The sequence below is a fragment of the Psammomys obesus genome, unplaced genomic scaffold (genome assembly GCF_907164565.1).
Source record: "Psammomys obesus unplaced genomic scaffold, mPsaObe1.curated_primary_1811, whole genome shotgun sequence".
NCBI lineage: Eukaryota > Metazoa > Chordata > Mammalia > Rodentia > Muridae > Psammomys > Psammomys obesus.
In genome coordinates this window covers 17442673-17461224 of record NW_026596120.1, presented here as the reverse complement: position 1 = coordinate 17461224, position 18552 = coordinate 17442673, and the positions used below count along the sequence as shown (strand labels likewise).

Sequence of the window (18552 nt, the reverse complement as noted above, 5' to 3'; positions counted from 1 at the left end):
CCGGGGGCCGCGGCCGAGCGCAGCAGGTGGGGCGCGGCCGCGGCCGGGCGCCGGGCGGGTGACCGGAAAGGTGCCGGCCGGCTGACCGGCCGGGCCCGGGGCCGCGGCGGCTGGAGGGGCTGCTCCCGCTCACCTCAAGGCGACGACTCCGCGTCCGGCCTCTTCGCGCTGGGGACGCCCGTCCGCGAGTCCGCGAGCTCGAAGACGAGGACCGGCAGCTCCGTGGAAGACGGCGGACTAAGGAGAGAACCGACGGGAGACCGCGGGCGGCGGGCGGGGAGCGCGAGCGAACGAGGGCGGGCGGTGGCGGGAGGGCGGGGAGCGACGTGCGCGCCCCCGAGCGCCCTGCGGGCTCGAGCTGGCGCCGGCCGCGGCCCCGCGCACGCGCGCACGCTCGCAGTTCAGCCACGATTGCTCGAGAGCGCGTCCACGCCCTAAAAGCAAGACGCTTAGCCAATCAGCGCGGTCGCGTGGAGCATCACGGGAACTCCGGGGCTATAAAAGACCGAGTTGCTATTTTATACTCACCGAATCACTCATCCTTTAAGTAAGCAGGGCGGGGCCGGGCGCGCCTGCGCGGTTTTAAAACCCCGCCCCAAACTGCCAACACTTCGCGCAAGCAAAGTAGATCTTCCTTGCTTGCTATTGCGCGTGCGCGCTGACGGGCCTAACCCCGGAAGACCATACGCTTGCGCTGTGAGGACTACGGTGACAGTCCACCCGGTGGGGCGCTGCCCAGTCATGGCGGAGCCTTGGTCTGGGCAGTTTCTGCAAGCCCTGCCCGCTACGTTGCTCGGAACCCTGGGCACCCTGGGCAGCGAGTTCCTACGGGAGTGGGAGACGCAGGACATGCGAGTGACTCTCTTCAAAGTGCTCTTGCTGTGGTTGGTGTTAAGTCTCCTGGGCATCCAGCTGGCGTGGGGGTTCTACGGGAACACAGTGACCGGGTTGTATCACCGTCCAGGTGAGGCTCCCTACGAACCTCCTTCGCCTGGCTGCCCCTACCACCACCACGCTGTACCACTGGGTTCTCCTGTGTCCCCATAGACTACCCAAACTTACACCGCGACCCCCTTACCATTTTAGACCAGAATCCCCACCTGTCCATTATCACACTGGAACTGTTTCTCAAAACCCTTACCGGACAATATTACTAGTCCCTCCTATCCCAGCCCCAATCTCTATTAAACTATACCAGGGGCCCCTGACCTGACCTGGGCTAATGCCTGCTCAGATCCCCACCCTCAGCCTCCTGCAGCTCTGGGTGTGTTCCTGCCTCCAGGTCTGGGTGGCCAGAATGGATCCACACCTGATGGCTCCACACATTTCCCTTCATGGTGAGTAAATCTCTGTCTATCCCAACCCCGTACTTGGCAGGCAAAGAACACTCAAGTGATGGTGACAGGAAAGAGCATTCTCAGGATGTGAGTGCATCAGCTTAGTGGCCTTTGCAAGAAAGAATCCTCCAAGCCTGCAGGTAGTGTTCAGGATTCCAGACGGGGGTCCTCGATGCCTTTAGAGCTTCTCCTCAGCATATTCAGTGGGGACTGATGGTTTTATCATAACTTCAGAAAGATGAAGTGGCAGATCTGCTGGAAATGAGTCCCTTGGTTGGGAAGTCCTTCATTAGGAAAGCAAGAGCATCTATTTTAGGCATTGGCGCTGTAACCCCCACCCCAGCCTCACAGCCTCTATTCTTAGCATACTACCTCATCAAGTCAGCCTCCTAATCTCTAAAAACAACAGCTTGCCTATCAGGACATTTCATTCAGCTAATCTCTGAGCCCCTGCCAGATGGCAGAGGTCAGAGTAGGCCCCGAAAACAAGGACAACCCAGACTCTGCTCACAGGGGAATCAAAAGATTTATAACAGAAATAAGTATAGATGCAAAGAGCTTGGGGAAGCCCTCCCGTGACACCTAAACTGAGACCAAAGAGAGAGAGTAGCACTGTATACTGGACAAGAAAAAATATATGTGGATAAGACAAAGCCCACTGACAAGAAGAGTGGCAATAGAAGACTAGACCGGGCTGTGATGGTGAATTCTGGAGCAAGGTCTAATTCAGCAAGACATCATTTAGGAAGGCTACCATTGTCTTAGCCAATCACCATAATGTAGGGCACTGTCATAGAAAAATGGTGGACCCAGCAAGGACTATGAGAGATCTGTAAAGTCTAGATTTTTACCACAAGCCTTACTGATCCCAGCTTAGCCAAGAAGGAGCTATTCTGCTATCCATGAAATAACTTTGCTTCTCTCCGTTTCTTTCAGGGAAGTGGCAGCAAACGAACTTCTCAAAACCCACAGAGAATAAGGGAAGGCAGCAGCAGAAGGGTCTCCAGAGATGTCACTGGGTCTGCTGGCTCCTATGCTGCATCTTGTTGCTGCCCAGACCACTTGGACAACTGTAGAGGGCTTGGGGTTGAGGGACTGAAGTACCACAATGCTTCTAGGGTGAGCTTAAGTTGCCCTCAATCTTGCCTCCAGCAGCTCCAGGTACTAGGCAGGTGAAGTTGGTCTCTATCTTTGTGTAGTTACCCTAAGGAAAGACTTCTGTCCAGGGTCAGAGCTAAGAAGCATTTTGGTTGAGAAAGTCAGTAGCCCGTTTTCTCACCTTGGCTTTTTCCTGACTTCCTCATACCCTTGGGATGTGATCTTACAGAAATTTCTCCTTCTAAGAGGAATCTTGAAGTTGACCAGTTCCAAGATTTCTAAAGAAAATCTGTTCTCCCCTAAGCCCTGATTGCCTTGGCTTTGCTTTGTAGGCAAAAAGCCAGCTAATCCTGTCTGGATTTAGACACCAAACATGTACCTCCCTGGCCCAGCTAGAATCTTCCAGGTCTGAGGCAGGCAGAGGAAGTTATTTCCCAACTGATTTATTTCTCTGCTCTTTGAGAGTAAGTTAAGTTCCTGAGAGATAGCTCACTAAGAGATCTCCACTGCTTAAGTACCCACAGGCATCTTTTGGTCTGTACCTTGTCCCCTCCTAGGGAGGTACTAAGCAGTTATTGTGCCCTGAAGCCTTATCATGCTCATCTGGATAAGGGCCAACTCTTGAGAGTCCACTAACACCATTTCAGCCTCTAGGAATTTCAGTAAGAATGAGCCACAAGCCAGACAGTTCTGGGCCCTTCACAGTGGGTCAAAAGAGATTCCAAAGGGGTGGGTGGCCAGTGTCCCCACGAAAATACCACTTCCAGAGAACACTATGGTTCCTAAAAGCACTGTGGCCCTGGATCTGTCTCTTCTAATGGTTGTACTCCTGTCTCTGCTGGGCCACCAGCTACCTCAGGTGTCCACTGTCTCTGTTAGATGTCACACAGCCGTCCAGCAGCCTTTGCCCACAGAGATTTTGTAGCGGGTATACTCTAAGTGAAACTGTACTGAGCCCCTCATGCACATGAACCTTCTCCAGAGATGTCATCTGTATGGCAGAAAGATGTTCTTCCTAGCCTCATGCCCACCCTCTGACATCACTATAAAGAGTCAAGGTCTCACATTCTACCCCAAGAGATGTGGCATATTAAACACAGAAGTGCATGAGTTGTGCAGTTATTCCAACAGGACAAATGTGTGTGCATATGGGCAACTGGTAAGAGATCATGGGTACATTGCCCTCAGGATCCAAAATACAGCAATTTGCAAACATGGAGAAAGTGATGCCCTCTCCCTAGAGTGGTGGTGGGTTGCACAGCAGGGATTGGGGGTAGGAGGGATTGGGGGGGCTGAGTTAGTATCTCATGTTGTACAAGCTGACCTTTAATTCAATATATTGTAGAAAATATAAGTGTGAATAATGTTTATTATTAAATGCTATAATTATTGGGGTGGATATTATTTAACCCCTTTTCAAACAATAAAAGACACAGGCACCTGTTGTATTTAAATAAGCCTTGTTTCACCTGGGGTTGGGCAGGTACCACCCCCCAATCTCCGTTGTTACCCCTCAGCCCCACATCCCACGCCGTTTGCTTTGATCATTTCTGTCTGGGCTACTTCCCATCCAATATCTCCATAAATACGTACATGTGCTGAGCTGATTCTCTCCTGGCCCATGTGGTTCTTTACCTATCCCCATGGCAACTGTTTCCTCTTCTGTCTCCTTCCCTCCTGTCCTCAAATCGAACTTGGGCCACATCTGCCTCGCCTCTGCCCTGCCCAGGTGTGTAGGCATTTATTCAGCTGATGAGGGATAATTTTGGAGGCAAAGTTACACAGCAATATTTGGGTTAAGTGATAGTCTACTCTTAAGAGACAGCAAGCAGACCTCAGGGAGCAAAATAATTAACAATAATTAATTAAATAATTAATAATTATTAACAAAATAATTAGCAATTAACAATCAAATACAAAGCACCAGACCGTGCTGTTACAATATACAATATATAGCTGAGGAGGATGGCCCTCTCAATACTTTTGACTCCAACTTGCACGTACTGGGATTAGCCAGCACATTTCTGTATCCCTGTTAATTCTCATAACCGGCCCCTTTCAAGGATATCCTACCCAGAGCCTATCTTGGAGGCCAAGAAGATGGGCCTTAGGTTGACACCCCAGAAACCCAGTGAACAATAAATAAATAAATAAATAAATAAATAAAGCTTGAGACCATGGCAAGTAATAAGGAAAGACACTTTAATTTTTTTTCAAGAGTTAGAAAAGTATAATTACTCACCACAGCGGAGGGCAGCCCAGGTACTAAGCCTGCCATGCCATGTCTTACCTACTGTGCAACAGGCTGAGTTGACTAGGGAATGTGGAAGGGTGAGTCCATGTTTGCTCAGCCATCCCTAAGTCTACACACACAGGAACAACTCAGCCAACACTGAGTCAGGCAGGACTCATTTCTGCCCAAGGAAAGGCAGCAGTGCATTCATGGAAAGCAAAGTGGAGAAGGTCCCTAGGCCCACACTGCCCACAATAATAGCCCTTTGAAACTAGAGAAACCATGGTGAGAGGTAGGTTGGGCAGGTGTTATTCTTCACACAAAGGCAATGGGCTTATGGACTAAAATGGGACATTAAGTAAGGTTATTTGTCATTTAAAAATTGGGCCCTAAAGTTAGAATGGCTTGTCATGGAAGGAGTCTGGATGGAATGCTCTCCCCACCCTAACCAGACCACAGCAAACCTCACTCAGCTTCCACCCCTGTGAGTTCTGCTTCACTGTTCTTACTGAGCTCTCTGAATGCCCTCTAGGGAAAGGCTCCTGGAGGGAAGGGCTTTTCCATGGACCGACTTCATTTGAGAGTATAATAGTTCGTGGGCACAAAGGGCATTTTGCTGACCACCGCCATCTGCTGCTTCCGTCGAACCTCCACCAGCAGCTGTGTTCCTGTTCGACTGTACTTGAACGGCACATACCCCATTGCTACATTCTTCTTCAGGCTGGGTGAAGGGCAGCCACTGGTCACTGTACCTGTGCAGGCATAGGCCGTAGGTTAGCACCACTCTGCCAGCTCAGTATCCCTACCCTGGACCTCCCGCCAGCCAGTGTCCCCATGGTGGACCACTTACCAATCACGGTGCCTTCTGTGTTCAGGATAGGACTGTGTGCTCTCATTGGAGCCCCTTCACATATCAACCCGACGCGTCTCCGCTGCACCTCCCCCTTCAGCTGAGGAACAATGACATCGGCTCCTGGGAAGTCCATAGCAATTCGGCGACGCTTCCCTGCAACATGACACACTACAAGTAAGCCGCAGTCCAAGACGCCAAGTGACATCCATCAAGCGTCACTTGGGCTCTTGGGCTGTTTTTCCCCTGAACTACAGTCATCAACTATCCCCTGGAAGCCATACTTACAGTCCTGTTTATTTATTTTTGTTTTAGGTACATTGGTATTTTGCCTTCATGTGTGAGGGAGTCGGATCCCCTGGAACAGGAATTTAAACGGTTGTGAGCAGCCATATGGGTGCTGGGGATTGAACCTGGGACCCTGGGAGAGCAGCCAATGTTCTTAACCACTGAGCCATCTTTGCAGCCCCTCAGTCCTCAGTTTATAACAGGCAAAGCCACAGTAGCACCGTCAGGGAATGAAGGCTCAGCCAGGCTGAGCTGTTCCAGCCTATACAACCTTAAGACTAGTCAGGGGCTAACTGGTTTCATTAACGGGAATTCTGACTCTCAGGAACCCTTGGATGCTAGCCCGGCTCACCCAGCGTCCAGCTGAGGCTGCCCTCCACGGGCGTGGTGTGTTCATCAATGTCATTCCCGTACAGACAGAGGCCCGCCTCCAGGCGCAAACTATCTCGGGCTGCTAGTCCTGCGAGCTTCACCTCTGAGTTCTTCAGTAGAGCAGTTGCCATGTGGGCTGCCCTTCCTGCTGGCACTGATATCTGCACAAAGGACCAGGAAGCAGATGGACAGTTACCCCTAGGTCTTGAATCCAGGAATTGCTTTTACTGCTTTTGGTTGTGAAGGTAAGGTAAAAATACCTTAGCACTACATTATATGCCCATTTCCCCTACTGCCATCCCTCTTTCTGAGTCAGGTATCCTAGGTTGGTTTGTAATTTATGATCCTCCTTGTCTGTACTTACCAGGTGCTGGGATTATAGGCATGTGTCACCTCCTGCCAAGCTTCACAACCATCTCTTTTTTGGCTTTGTTTTCTTTGAGCGAGGCTCTCACTATGTGATCTTGGTCAGCCTGGAACTCACTATGGAAACCTAGCCCACCTGAATTAAGATCTTCCTGCTTCTACCTTCAAAGTATGGGATCATAGGCATGTGGTACCATATGGAATAACTTCTTCTTGGCATACCTCCACACCATCCTCTCCTGTGTAGCCACAGCGGGTCACACGACACCCAGGCACACCAAACACCTCCATCACAACACTGGTCATGAAGGGCAGTTTCCTCAAATCATCTGTCACACCAGCCTGCAGCACCTGTACTGTAGTGGGTCCTGAGCCCAAAGAGAAAAGCCAAGGGTGTTGGGCCCGACACTCCCTGGACTACAGCCCTTATTTAGGAAGCAGAAGAGAGCACCAGCAAGCCCAACTCTGCAAGTAGGGAGGGGATGCCCTTGTCCCTTGCCCATGAACAGTCTTGCAGCAGGTGAGAGGAGAGGAAAGATACTTAACTCTGGAATTATGGCATATATGCCACAGCATCCACACCTTCCTCCCGGGATAGCCTCCATGCTAAGCAGCACGTGCAGCCAGGAAGGCAAGGGCTGGCTCTAGCCCCAACCTGGCACCCTCACCTTGCAAAGCTAACAGGGCATTATCTACCACCTCCAGGCCTACATCACTGCCCCTGTTCTGGAACTCCTTGACTTTATCCTGAAATGAAAAACAGAAACACATCAGTGTCTGAGACCATTTCTGCGCACTTAACCCACACCTTAACCTTAACCCACACCTTAACCCCCAGCAGAGGATGCTCATTTCAGGATCAGCTCTAGCTAGCTCCCCACCTCCTCTAGTCCCCATCCCCAAACCCTGGTGTGTACCAGGGAGAGCCTACTTTTCAGTTTATTGGCTGTTCCTTTATTCAGAGTCATTTTCTGAGCCCCTATTCGCACTGGGCACTGCTTTATGAACAAAGAGTGCCTAGAATAAAGCACGGCTGTACCTTCATGAGAGCCAAGTCCTTGTCCCGGCAGCCAGCGTTGGACACTACATACAGGTGCCCCTCAGAAGTATTGGTCACAATCAAGTCATCTAAGATACCTCCAGCTTCATTGGTAAACAGTGACAGTGTTCCCTAGCAGTAAAGAAGAACATTATCTCCAGGTGCAGGAAGCTAAGCAAAGTGAAACACTCTTAGATCCCAAAATCAGCTACCACAAACTCAGGAACACAGTTCTAGGTAAAGGGTGCAAAGTAAGACTCAAATCTAGGGCCTCTGGTCTTCATTTGTCAAGCAAATCATAAATTCTCACCCCTCCCATTTTAGGGGGTCTCCCCAAACTAGTGGAACCATCTCCCTCACTACTCAGTTCTTAGAAACCCATTTCACACTCACCCTATGACACCAAGGAACTCCTCCTATGTGCCACCCTCCAGGATAAAAGTGTCAAAGACCATTTTCATGATCCCACAGGCTCCCAGCATGTTTTTCAGCAATGCATTTAAAACGCTAAGCTGGCCCTAGCCCTGCCACTGACAAAGCCTGAGGGAGATAGCTCGCACAAACTACATCGGGATCTTGGTAAAACTAAGGTTCTGTCCAGAGCAGTGCCTCAGCATGTTCCTAGAAGATGGAGGGGCTGCTGGTTTAGAGACCACGCTCTGAATAGCAAAGGTATGGGCAGCGTGAGAGCTCAGGGCACATAAACATTACGCTCTGGCCTCCCAACCCAAAGGAGTAAGGCTGGGATAGTGCTTCTTTGAAGCTGGATGGGGATCTAGAAACAACCCAAAGTTAGCAAGGCCCAAAAAGCTATACTGACCTATCTGTACCTCTTATGCTCGAGTCAGGGACTTAAGCTGTCTACTGGCTCAAGGCTAAAAATACCCATTGAGAAGAGATAAAATAGCCAGGTGTGGTGGTGGTGCACACCTTTAATCCCACCACGAAGGCAGAGGCAGGCGGATCCCTGTGAGTTCGAGGCCAGTCTGGTCAAGGAGTCCAGGACAGCCAAGGTTACACAGAAAAACAGTCTCAAAAAAAAAAAAAAAAAAAAAAAGATAAAATGGGCCCACCTGGTTAGGCCTTAGTTCCGCAATGTCTCCAACCACTATGCTCTCCATCAGCTTCACTCGATCACAGCCAAATATCTTGGTCTAGGGAAAATATGGAAAGTCCCAGGCCACTGAAATATCTGCAGCCTAAAAGGCTACAAGGCAGTGAAGCGTCCTCCAAGTTGCTCACAGCACAGCCCAGCCAAGAAGTGACTGACTACAGTCTATTGGTTCAAGAGGTGGTAGAGGTCCTATCTTCTCATTTCCCCTAACCCTCCCGGCCTCGGGGTGACTGAGCAAGGTCTAAGAATTCAAGGGGACCTAGCACCCAACCAATTTCCAAACCAATACCTAGCACAGCAGATGAGAGTAGGTAGGTATCAGCTCTAGCAAACCCACGGGCATTAAAACACACCACGGGAGCAGGAGAGGTAGGAGGTAAATTGTGAGACCTCCTGTTTAGTCCTCTGGTGTCCCTAACCCTGGAGTCCAAGACATCCTCAAACGAAGCTGCCGAGTACGCTACTGTAGACAGGGCGGAAGGCCTGATCCATCCTGACTCACCTGCAGCATGTGGGACACATCAAAGAGAGAACAGTGCCGGCGCGTATGCAGGTGCGAGTCAACGTGACTGTCGCGGTATTGCACCGGCAGACTCCACCCTGCAAACGCCACCATTTTCCCTCCGTGGGCCAGGTGGAAGTCATAGAGTGGAGTCCTGCGGAGCACATCCTGTACGTGGGCAGGCTTAATGACACCGGGGCCCCAGTGCCATCAGCTCCCTTCCCCCACCCTCCGAGACCCTTAGCCCACCTGTACAGAACTGAGTGGGCGACTCTGGACCAAGAGTTGCGCCTGCAGACGAAAACCCAGGGGGGCCACCACACTCACTGACCGCTGCATTGTCACCCGCAACTGGTGCAGCCGGCACACTGAGGCCACTACTCTGCCAGGCACTCTGGGAGATGTAGTCCGAACCCCTTGCTGGGACAGGTCTTTCTGGTCCGTAGGGGATGGGAAGAAGGGCGGGAAGCCCACAGGGCAGGCTGGGATTTCAAACTGAGAGCTGACTCCCGATGGCCTCAGGCTTTTCCTCTAGCTAATCAAATCAAGTCAGGCATTTCAGAGCGGAATAAGCTGCCTAGAACCAGAATTGGGGGTTAGAACTCTGTTGGGGGGGGGGGGGGGGGGGGAACCCCCGCCCCCCGGGCAAAAGTGTTTGGAGGGCCGGGGAGGGGGGGGGGGGAGGGGGGGGGGGGGGGGGGGGGGGGGGGTTAGAACTCCCTGCCTCCAGGTCAAAGTTCTGTGAATGCCTGAGAAGCCTGAATTAACACATGCAGGTCAAATAGCAGTGGGAGGCAGAGCAATCACTAGAGAGGCCGAAGCCCTTGGGCAGGCACAGTTCTGTTGCAGCCTGGCCTCTACCTCTCCCTCTCGGTACACACAAGAAGCCAACACACTCGTGTATTCCACATATATTTATTGATCTTACTGTACCCTGGCTCCAGTGCTGGGAACTTAGAAACACAGCTGTGAATTACGGGTGGTCCCTGCCACCCCAGGATCCTCTTCACTCATGCACACTGAAGACCATTGTTCCCTGAACATAGGACTATGGTGATCACCCTTTCAGCAAAAACGGAAAGACACCACCTTCAAAATGCAGGGTAGCCACCAAAAAGTGGCTAGACTGTCCCAGAAAATGGTGGCACATACACATGTCCAATTTTCCAGGTCTGAGACACCTTCCAGGACTGCTTAACAATCCTTCCCAGGGGCAAAGCCAGGAAGAACTAGAGGGAATCAAAATTTGATCACAGGAAAGGGCAGCAGCTGTCTTTGTTTAGTGGTTGCGCTGGGGTAGGAGAGGGCCTCAGCCCCTCCAAAAGCATCAGTGAGATGCTCACTTGGACACATTCGCCCCAGGGTCCATCTCTTATCATCCTGAGCATGACTGGCAGAAGCAACTGGGGAAAGGATCTTGGGTGTGCTTTTCGCTGAGTCTGATCACAAATAGGTTGGCCGTCTCATTCTCAGGCCCCAGCTGCACTAAAAGCACTGGCCCAGAACTGACAGAAAACACTTTTCAGGAGCCAGTTCAGGGACCCAAGCACTCAAGCTCCCAAAAACCCCAGCTTCACCTCCTAGGCTGGTAGCAGACAAACTTAAAGGAGGTGGGGGAGGCATTTTCTCTTTCTTTCTTTGTATCTTTCTTTCTTTCTCTCTTTCTTAAAGACGGAGTCTCACTATGTAGCCCTGATTGGCCTGGGCTTCACTGTGTAGACCGGGCTGGCCTTGAATTCACAGAATGCTGAAATTAAAGGTATGTGCCACCATGCCTGACCCTGGAACATTTTCTTCTTACAGATATAATACAAAAGAAAAAAGGCCATGAGCAGGAGCAAAAGAACGAATAGGGGGCGTCTCTTCCTCAAGCTTCACAGGTCATGAGTATCAAAACAGCACTGTGTTCCCAGGCTACATGGAACAGGTTTATCTCAGCAATGAGGAAAATGGTAGCATATTGGCAGAACAGACAGGAGAAGTTCAAGGCTTCTAAGTAGAACTGGTGAATTTTGAGAGAAAGAGACTGAATTTGCATGTCAGACAGGAAAGGACAGAAAGTGGCCCCATTAGAAATTCATGCTCCAACAACTAGTGAGTGTCAAGAATTCCCAAGCTGTAAATTTTGTCCAGATAAAATTTGGATGCACAGGGAACACGCTTCAGCCTCTGTTGGCCAAACCACGCCTGGACGGGCACAGAAGGCCAATGTCTCAAGTAGATTCTGCTGCTCACGTGTAGGAAAGCAAGTTCAGATCATAACAGCCATCCACCTGCAACATAAGAGACTGTCAGTCCTGAGCTGCTCAAAGCGACTCTCGCCAAGCAAAGGGAAGCATCACTCACGTCAAAGCGGCCAATCCTCGTGGAGGTGTGACTAGCCCGAATCATCTCTGTCAGCGCCCACATCTGCTGCACCTCAGAGGACACTCTGCTGGGGTCTGGGAGCCCCTGCTCCAGAAGGAAGGAAGAGCTGTCACGAGTCTCTCCCCAGACTGCCTGCCCGTAGAGATGTAAGCTATGTATGGGCACCCCAGCTGAAACTAGTAACATTCCTGGATAACTTGCAGAACATGTGATTGTGGCCTGATGTTCACTCAGCAAGCAATCCATGCCTACCCCAGGTATGATTCAAATTCCACAGAGCACCAAGGAAGACACTGAACAATGAGCCCTGGGTCCACTCTCAATTTTTTGTATAGTGTTGGGATCAAACCCAAGACCTTGTGATGCTAGTTAAGTATTCTACCACTGAGCTACATCCCCAGGCAGCCCCAGGATAGCCAGAGGCCCACTTCTTCATGCTCTGGCCATCAGAACCATGTATACGTGGCTAATGCCCAATGTTAGAGAGTTTACCTCAGCACAGGGAGCAGGCTGCTCATTGCACACTGGGTGAGAAAGCCACTTGGGGAACAAGGAGGGGCTCTGCAAAGCAAAGGCATAATATCATGAGTGAGGCAGAATTGGAGCTCTGGCACCTGAGTGCAAAGTAAAGGGCCCTTGAGTCTGAGACACCGGGAAATCCCTGGTCAGGGCCAAGTAAAATCAAAGGGACAGACCCTCAGATTGCTAAGCTCTTCTGTTATGCAGGAGAATCCAGGAACATAGGCAACAAAAGTATATCCCAGCACCAGAAGCAGTGAGTGGTCTCAAAGGTCAGGGGAGCCAGAGACAGAAGGTCAGCTTTGATTATGAACTGCTGCAATCACACTCCTCCAACTTCCAGTGAAGACTTCCTTCTGAGTCTCAGCACCCTTGCCAATGACCCACCCCAGGGCCCCTAGCCAAAGCTAGAAGCCTTTAAGGTAAAGGGCTAGCTGATAGACAGGTTTCAGGGAGTCACTTACCTTTGGTCCCTGCTGGTAGATTTGCAGTTCCTCCACTGTGAAAGACAGCCACAGTGGTGATGGCTGCCGTAGAATCAGACGCAGCTCCAGCACCCTAGTCATGTCACACAGCATCTGACACACACATAAAGTGACCCACTGAGCTGGGTGTGGTGGCAGATGACTGTAATCCCAGCACTCAGGAGACAGAGGCAGGCGAGTCCTTTCTCTGAGTTCAAGACTAGCCTGGTCTACAAAGTAAGTTCCAGTATAGCCAGGGCTACACAGAGAAACCTTGTCTCAAAAAACAAACAAGCACATAGTTTTCAAACAAACTAACAAAAAAAGACCCAACTGAAGACCAAGCTTATTTACCAAGAACCTACCAACCAACAGTAAACCAAATGCTTCCCCAAGTCTTTGGGAAGGACAGAACAGCAGTCTCTCCAAAGTACCTGCCTGGAGGCCACAGTCCAGACCGGTTTTACTACACTCTTCCCTTCTGCTCTTCTGCCCATTTCTAGGCAGGAAGTCCTCATCTAGGATGCCCTGACCAGGCTGAAGCCCAGCTCACCTGGTGCTTGAACAGTGATACGTACTCCTGGGCTCCCTCCTCACTGTGCGGGTCAGGCATCAAACAGCGGTTCCGCAGGCAAGTTACCCACTTGCCTGGTGTGGCCCCTGGGGTAAGCTGACGAACACGGATGCTCAAAAAAGCTGTGTAGTAATTCTTAAATGTGATCTCCTGCAACTAGAACACACACAACCCACCGTGAGAATGGAGACCCATGCCCAGTGACATCATCTCCTCCTTCTGGAATGTACACTTTAGCTAAACAATTCAACAAATATGGGGCCCAAACATGATTTTTCTTTCCTAAAAGGGCTCACAATCCAGTAAGTCGTGTAAACAAACCGAGCTAACACATCTAAGATGGTATCAGAGGTCAGACCCCAAGCCCCAAAGAAAGCAAAAAACGGACATGTAAAACCTGAAAGAGGCTGAACTTGCTAAGCGAACCAACGCAAGCAGGGAAGGTAATCCACGGGGCTGAGGAGGCAGCTCTGTAGGTACGGTACCTGCCTTATCCAACATGTCTGAAGCTCTACGCTAGATGCTCAGTACTGCATAAACCAGGCATATGATCACGATCACGCAGACTTGTAACCCGAGTGCTTGGGAGGTAGAGGAAGGATATCAGAGGTTCGTGATAAGCTTCACCTATTCTTGGTCACCCTGGGATTCCTGAGATTCCCCCCTCACTCCACTCAAAAAAAAAAAGAAAAAGTAGCATGTTCTAAAAAGTACCACAATGAGAGGGCCTGAAGACATGGCTCAGTGGTTAAGAGCACTGACTGCTCTTCCAGAAGAACTGGGTTCAATTCCCAGCACCCGCATGGCATAAATTAAGAAAAAAAAGAAAAAAGTACCACAGTGAGAGAACCTGAGAATCTAGTATGTAATAACAGAGGTTCAATCTCTCTCTCTCTCTCTCTCTCTTAGACCAGAATAGGAATAGTGGTATAATTTGTTGAGTACACTGCAAGAACATGGGATGGCCATGGGCTGGCTAGGCCTACAGTACCAACTGCCACAGAAGTAGTCTTCAACACTGGATGCACACCAGAATCACCTATGGCACTTAAAAAAAACACACACACACAGATATCAGAACTGGAGAGTTGGCTCGGCAGTTAAGAGCACTTGATGCTCTTGCAGAGGGTCAGGTTTGGTTCCCAGCACCTACATGGCACCTTACAGCTGTTCATAACTCCAGTTCCTGGGGATTCAGAACCCTCTTCTGGCCTCCACTAACACCAGGCATACACAAATTATATAAGCATACAGATACGACATTCATAAATTTAAATAAACATTTTTTAAATAAAAATATTAGGGCTGGAGAGATGGCTCAGCCATTAAAGGCTAGGCTCACAATGATAAAATAAAAATATTAGACCTTTTGCCCTTTGCCCTTTCCTCTTCTCCCTTCCCCTGCCTTTCTCTCTTGCTCTGCTCTTTCTCTCACTTTTTCTGTGTCTCTCCTCTTCTCCCCATGCTTTTCCTCTCTCTCTCCCTCCTCCCTCCCACGCTGCTCCAATAAAACTACATTTATATTAACTTTTTTAAAATATTAATATATATATTATGTATATATATAACATATATATATTATATATATGTTATATATATATATGTATGTATGTCAAAGATCCGGCTCAAACACAGTGACTCAGATTTTCCAGGGTCAGATCAATTAATTCGGTTTCCCCACCCTACGGTAAGCACATTTTGGTAAAGAATAACATAACCCAAAGCATACAGGGTCAAGAGAGTGGGTGAGGCACAGAATGCTATACCATTAGAGGTAGGCTTTGTTCTGTGTGGAGGTCATGCCATGTCACTTGGTCAGCTGAGATGCAAGTGCAATTGGAAACAATTCATTAGGAGGACCTAGAGGAAGGATGAGTTTACACCTGAGCTGTGGCAGGGACCATTGGAATGGGGAAGTTTATATCATTATTTAAGGACTCCAGCTATGATCAAAAACGAAATACCCTCTCATTTGTACTGAGGTTCAAAATTGTATTTCCTGTGATGTCCCGGGCACTGGGAAGAGATGCTGAAGAGAACAGGACAGGAAACTCTACTCTAATAGCGATTAAAAAAAAAAAAAAAAAAAGCGTATATGCTATTGAATAAAGCCAGTCCGCAAAAACATGGGACACTGCAGAGGCTCTCAAAGAGTAAATGCCTGGGAAACGCCCAAGTCACTAGGTCTAACCCGCCCAGAAGCCTTGGTCGCGCCTATTGGGGGGGTCGCTCACCTCGAAAGGCGCGACGTTGGGAAAGGTGACATCGACAACCAGTACGCCAGGCCGACCTTGGGAGGTCCTCATGTCGCCCACTTGCAGGGCTACGGTACTTTTCACATGACAGGGCACCAACAAACGGGACATGATGCAGGCGACCAAGCGAAATCTCCGCTGTCTCCAACCACTATCCCTTATTGGCGTAACCTAGAGAACCAAAGAACTACAACTCCCAAGCGACGGGACGCCTCACAAGCCAGCCAATCAGCGACGCTCAGGGCGGGTCGCGAGCCGGAAGCGTCTGCGGAAGTTTTTTTTTTCAGCCAATCACCACGCGTCTGTGAGCCCCTCTCGGGCAGCTCCGAGCAACCGTCCCGCCTTTCTTTATCCAAAGGATCCGGAATGTTTGGAGCCTGCTTTAAACTTCGTTTAGGTTCTGTTGTTTTGTTAGGTTAAAATGTGTTAAGGTGCCTAACGGTGGTGATCATGCCTTTAATTCCAGCACTCAGGAGGTTTAGGCAAGAGGATTTCTGTGAGTTCGAGGCCAGTCTAGTCTACAGAGAGAGTGCTGGGCGGGGGGGGGGGGGGGGGGGGGGCGCTGAGACGACCTGCAGCCCTGTTTAAAGCCCTGAACATGAATGAGCATCCCTGACAATAATCGCAAAAACAGGCACTACATCTTAAAAAGAGCTCACAGTTCAATTGCTGGAGTGTTTATCTAGCATTCAGAACGCACTAGATAGGTCCTCACTATCCCACAAAACTAGGGGTGCGGCTCAGGCCTATAACTATAGCCAGCTATTCTGGAGTTGGAGGCCAAAATTTAAAATCCTCTTCAGCAGCACTATGAGTTTGTTCAAGGCTACCCCTAATATAAAAGAGACCCTATCCCACCCCCATCCCCGGGGTGGGGAACAAAACAAAACGTTTCAGGGGCTAGAGAATGGCTCAGGGTTTAAGAACACCGGCCCCTCTTTCAAAGGACCTGTGTTCGGTTCCCAGCACCCACAAGGCAGCTGACAGCCTATAACATCAGTGTCAGAGGATCCAAAGCCCTCTCCTGGCCTCTGAGGGCACTGAAGACATGGGTATACAGACATAACATGCAGGCAAAATAAAAATAAATGAATGAATAAACATAAATAAGATAAAAATAAATAAAATGAATAAAAATAAATGAATCTTAAATAAAAAGAAAAATAAATAAACACACACAGACAAAACAAAAAACACCCAGGCATAGTGGGGCATGCCTTTAATCCCAGCACTAGGATGGCAAAGATAGGCAGCGCTCTGAGTTCAAGGCCAGGCCTGGTTTAAGAGTGAGTTCTGGGACAGCCAGGACTACACAGAGAAACCCTGTAGCCCTGTCTCAAGTAAAAAAATGAAAAAAGGATCTTTTTATAAAAAATGTTGCAGAGAAAAAAATTTAAAGTATATAAAGCAATTGATTAATGTAAGGATTGATCAATAGTATAAGCCAGGCAGTGGTCACACCTTTAGTCCCAGCTCTCAGAGGCCAAGGTAGGCAGATCTTTGTAAGTTCTAAGCCAGCCTGGTCTATAGAGCAAGTCCAGGACAGCCAGGGCTGTTACACAGAGAAACGGTCTCAAACAAAACTCCAAAAGTATAAACCAGGGGACCGTGCTGGAGCAAGGTTCAATGGCAAAGAACATTTCTTCCAGAGCAATGGCTCTCAATCTGTGGGTCCTGACTCTTTTAGGGGTCAAATAACCCTTTCACAGGGGTTGCCTAAGATAATTGGAAAACACAGATATTTACATAACAACTCATAACGGTAGCAAAATTATAGTTATGAAATAGCTACAAACATTTTTATGGTTGGGGGGAGCTCACCACAATAGAGGAACTATATTAAAGTGTCTGCAATTCCAGTCCCAGGGGATATGGCACCCTCTTCTGGCCTCTGAGCAACCATTTAAAAAAATATATATATACAAACCAGATGAGGTATGCTGGTGCAAGCCTTTAATCCTAACAGTGAGGAGGCAGAGGCAGAAGCAGGTGAATCCCTGAGAGTTTGAGGCCAATCTGGTCTACAAAGTTTCGGGCAAGGGGGGTGGAGCACAAGGTGTGGTGACTATCTCCTGTAATCCCAGCTAGATTGTAAAGTTTTGTAATTTAGTGACCCTTTGGTCAACCTAGTACTTGGGAGGTGGATGCAGATCAGGAAGATTAGAGATTCAAGGCTAAATCTCGATTATGTAACAAGTTCCAGGCTAGCCTGGCTTGTGTGCAGCCCTGCCTAAAAAAGGAAGAAAACAAAACAGCCAAGAAGTAGACTGATTGGGGAAGAGACAAATAGTTAGTTTGGGATTTGTTTCTTTTTTGAGACAAGATCTCACTGTAGATGCGGGTGAGGCTGATCTCAAACTCACAGAGATCCACCTGCCTCTGCCTCCTTAATTCTAGGATTAAAGAGGCATGTGTCACCATTCCAACCTACCAAGCTTTCTTCTTACTTTTTATATTGATGCACTTGGGAAACATTAAAACTTCTGAGGTACAGCTGGGCCTGGTGGTGCACACGCCTGTAATCCCAGCACTCAGGGAAGCAGAGGCAGGTGGATCTCTGTGAGTTCAAGGCCAGCCTGGTGTACAAAATGAGTTCAGGACAGCCAAGGCTAAACAGAGAAACCCTGTCTAAAAAAAAAAAAAAAAAAAGAATCTGAGGTACATGGATCAGGAATCTGAGGCCATGCAGCTGGAAGAGGTGGCTTACCAGTTAACACCCTGTGCTGCTTTTCTAGAGGACTGAATTCAAAGAACTCCCATCACGCTACAGTGCATGATTGTAACTTTAACGTCCTCTTCTGGCCTCTCAGGGAAATTTACACTTATGTGCACATACTTCTACACAGACACACATGCATACAGATAATTTAAGCTTGGCAGCGGTGGCGCACACTTTTAATCCCAGCACTCAGGAGGCAGAGGCAGGCGGATCTCTGTGAGATAGAGGCCAGCCTGGTTTACAGAGAGTTCGTTCCAGGATAGCCAGTGCTGTGTAGTGGGGTGTGGAAATCCAGGGAAAAGAGTTAGTGTGTAACAGCACTTGCTTTGCAACCCTGAGGATCTGAGTTCAAATCCTCAGAACCCTGTTTAAAAAAAAGAAAGAAAGAAAGAAAGAAAGAAAGGAAAGAAAGAAAGAAAGAAAGAAAGAAAGAAAGAAAGAAAGAAAGAAAGAAA

At 49.1% G+C, this 18552-nt stretch overlaps 4 protein-coding genes across 8 annotated transcripts in view; 1 reads left to right on the top strand and 3 right to left on the bottom strand.

The window, feature by feature from the left end:
- Nucleotides 1-287, bottom strand: part of Rhoa (ras homolog family member A) — a 33161-nt gene extending 32874 nt beyond the window's left edge. Inside the window, exon 1 of one of the 2 annotated variants that reach the window (XM_055629797.1) lies at nucleotides 134-287. The gene's annotated coding sequence lies outside the window, so the exon portion shown is untranslated. The remainder of the gene's footprint in view (nucleotides 1-133) is intronic. The other variant, XM_055629799.1, reaches the window with a different exon arrangement.
- Nucleotides 288-432: 145 nt separating this feature from the next.
- Nucleotides 433-4037, top strand: Tcta (T cell leukemia translocation altered). 3 transcript variants are annotated; one of them, XM_055629802.1, is made up of 3 exons: nucleotides 433-964; nucleotides 1283-1337; nucleotides 2274-4037. In XM_055629802.1, the coding sequence occupies exons 1-3, from the start codon at nucleotides 742-744 to the stop codon at nucleotides 2314-2316; spliced, it is 321 nt and encodes a 106-aa protein (XP_055485777.1). In that variant the 5' UTR covers nucleotides 433-741; the 3' UTR covers nucleotides 2317-4037. The 3 variants fall into 3 exon arrangements, with proteins under 3 accessions (XP_055485777.1, XP_055485776.1, XP_055485775.1); XM_055629801.1 differs by having other exon boundaries at nucleotides 1259-1337; XM_055629800.1 differs by having other exon boundaries at nucleotides 1235-1337.
- Nucleotides 4038-4615: 578 nt separating this feature from the next.
- Nucleotides 4616-9736, bottom strand: Amt (aminomethyltransferase). Its single transcript, XM_055629795.1, has 9 exons — nucleotides 9449-9736; nucleotides 9200-9367; nucleotides 8657-8737; nucleotides 7584-7715; nucleotides 7213-7291; nucleotides 6767-6912; nucleotides 6159-6339; nucleotides 5519-5674; nucleotides 4616-5420 (listed from the first exon to the last, which is right to left on the bottom strand). Exons 1-9 carry the CDS (start codon nucleotides 9536-9538, stop codon nucleotides 5242-5244), a joined length of 1212 nt encoding a protein of 403 aa, XP_055485770.1. The 5' UTR covers nucleotides 9539-9736; the 3' UTR covers nucleotides 4616-5241.
- A 362-nt stretch (nucleotides 9737-10098) lies between these two features.
- Nucleotides 10099-15554, bottom strand: Nicn1 (nicolin 1, tubulin polyglutamylase complex subunit). Of its 2 annotated transcripts, none has more exons than XM_055629937.1 (6): nucleotides 15358-15554; nucleotides 13103-13279; nucleotides 12550-12663; nucleotides 12059-12127; nucleotides 11546-11653; nucleotides 10099-11472 (listed from the first exon to the last, which is right to left on the bottom strand). In XM_055629937.1, exons 1-6 carry the CDS (start codon nucleotides 15487-15489, stop codon nucleotides 11431-11433), a joined length of 642 nt encoding a protein of 213 aa, XP_055485912.1. In that variant the 5' UTR covers nucleotides 15490-15554; the 3' UTR covers nucleotides 10099-11430. The 2 variants fall into 2 exon arrangements, with proteins under 2 accessions (XP_055485912.1, XP_055485913.1); XM_055629938.1 differs by having other exon boundaries at nucleotides 11546-11650.
- Between the last annotated feature and the right edge of the window lie 2998 nt (nucleotides 15555-18552).

Bases quoted from the DNA above. Each gene is read 5' to 3' on its own strand.
- Tcta (XM_055629800.1), top strand. From the start codon at position 742: ATGGCGGAGCCTTGGTCTGGGCAGTTTCTGCAAGCCCTGCCCGCTACG. The intron at 965-1,234 runs GTGAGGCTCCCT...ATGCCTGCTCAG, and splicing joins CGGGTTGTATCACCGTCCAG to ATCCCCACCCTCAGCCTCCT. The intron at 1,338-2,273 runs GTGAGTAAATCT...CGTTTCTTTCAG, and splicing joins TCCACACATTTCCCTTCATG to GGAAGTGGCAGCAAACGAAC.
- Amt (XM_055629795.1), bottom strand. From the start codon at position 9,538: ATGCAGCGGTCAGTGAGTGTGGTGGCCCCCCTGGGTTTTCGTCTGCAG. The intron at 6,913-7,212 runs GTGAGGGTGCCA...CTTTGGGCTCAG, and splicing joins TGCCCTGTTAGCTTTGCAAG to GACCCACTACAGTACAGGTG. The intron at 5,675-6,158 runs GTGAGCCGGGCT...GTCATGTTGCAG, and splicing joins CAGCCTCAGCTGGACGCTGG to GGAAGCGTCGCCGAATTGCT.
- Nicn1 (XM_055629937.1), bottom strand. From the start codon at position 15,489: ATGTCCCGTTTGTTGGTGCCCTGTCATGTGAAAAGTACCGTAGCCCTG. The intron at 12,664-13,102 runs GTGAGCTGGGCT...TGTGTGTGTCAG, and splicing joins TATCACTGTTCAAGCACCAG to ATGCTGTGTGACATGACTAG. The intron at 11,654-12,058 runs GTAAACTCTCTA...TTCCTTCTGGAG, and splicing joins AGCCTGCTCCCTGTGCTGAG to CAGGGGCTCCCAGACCCCAG.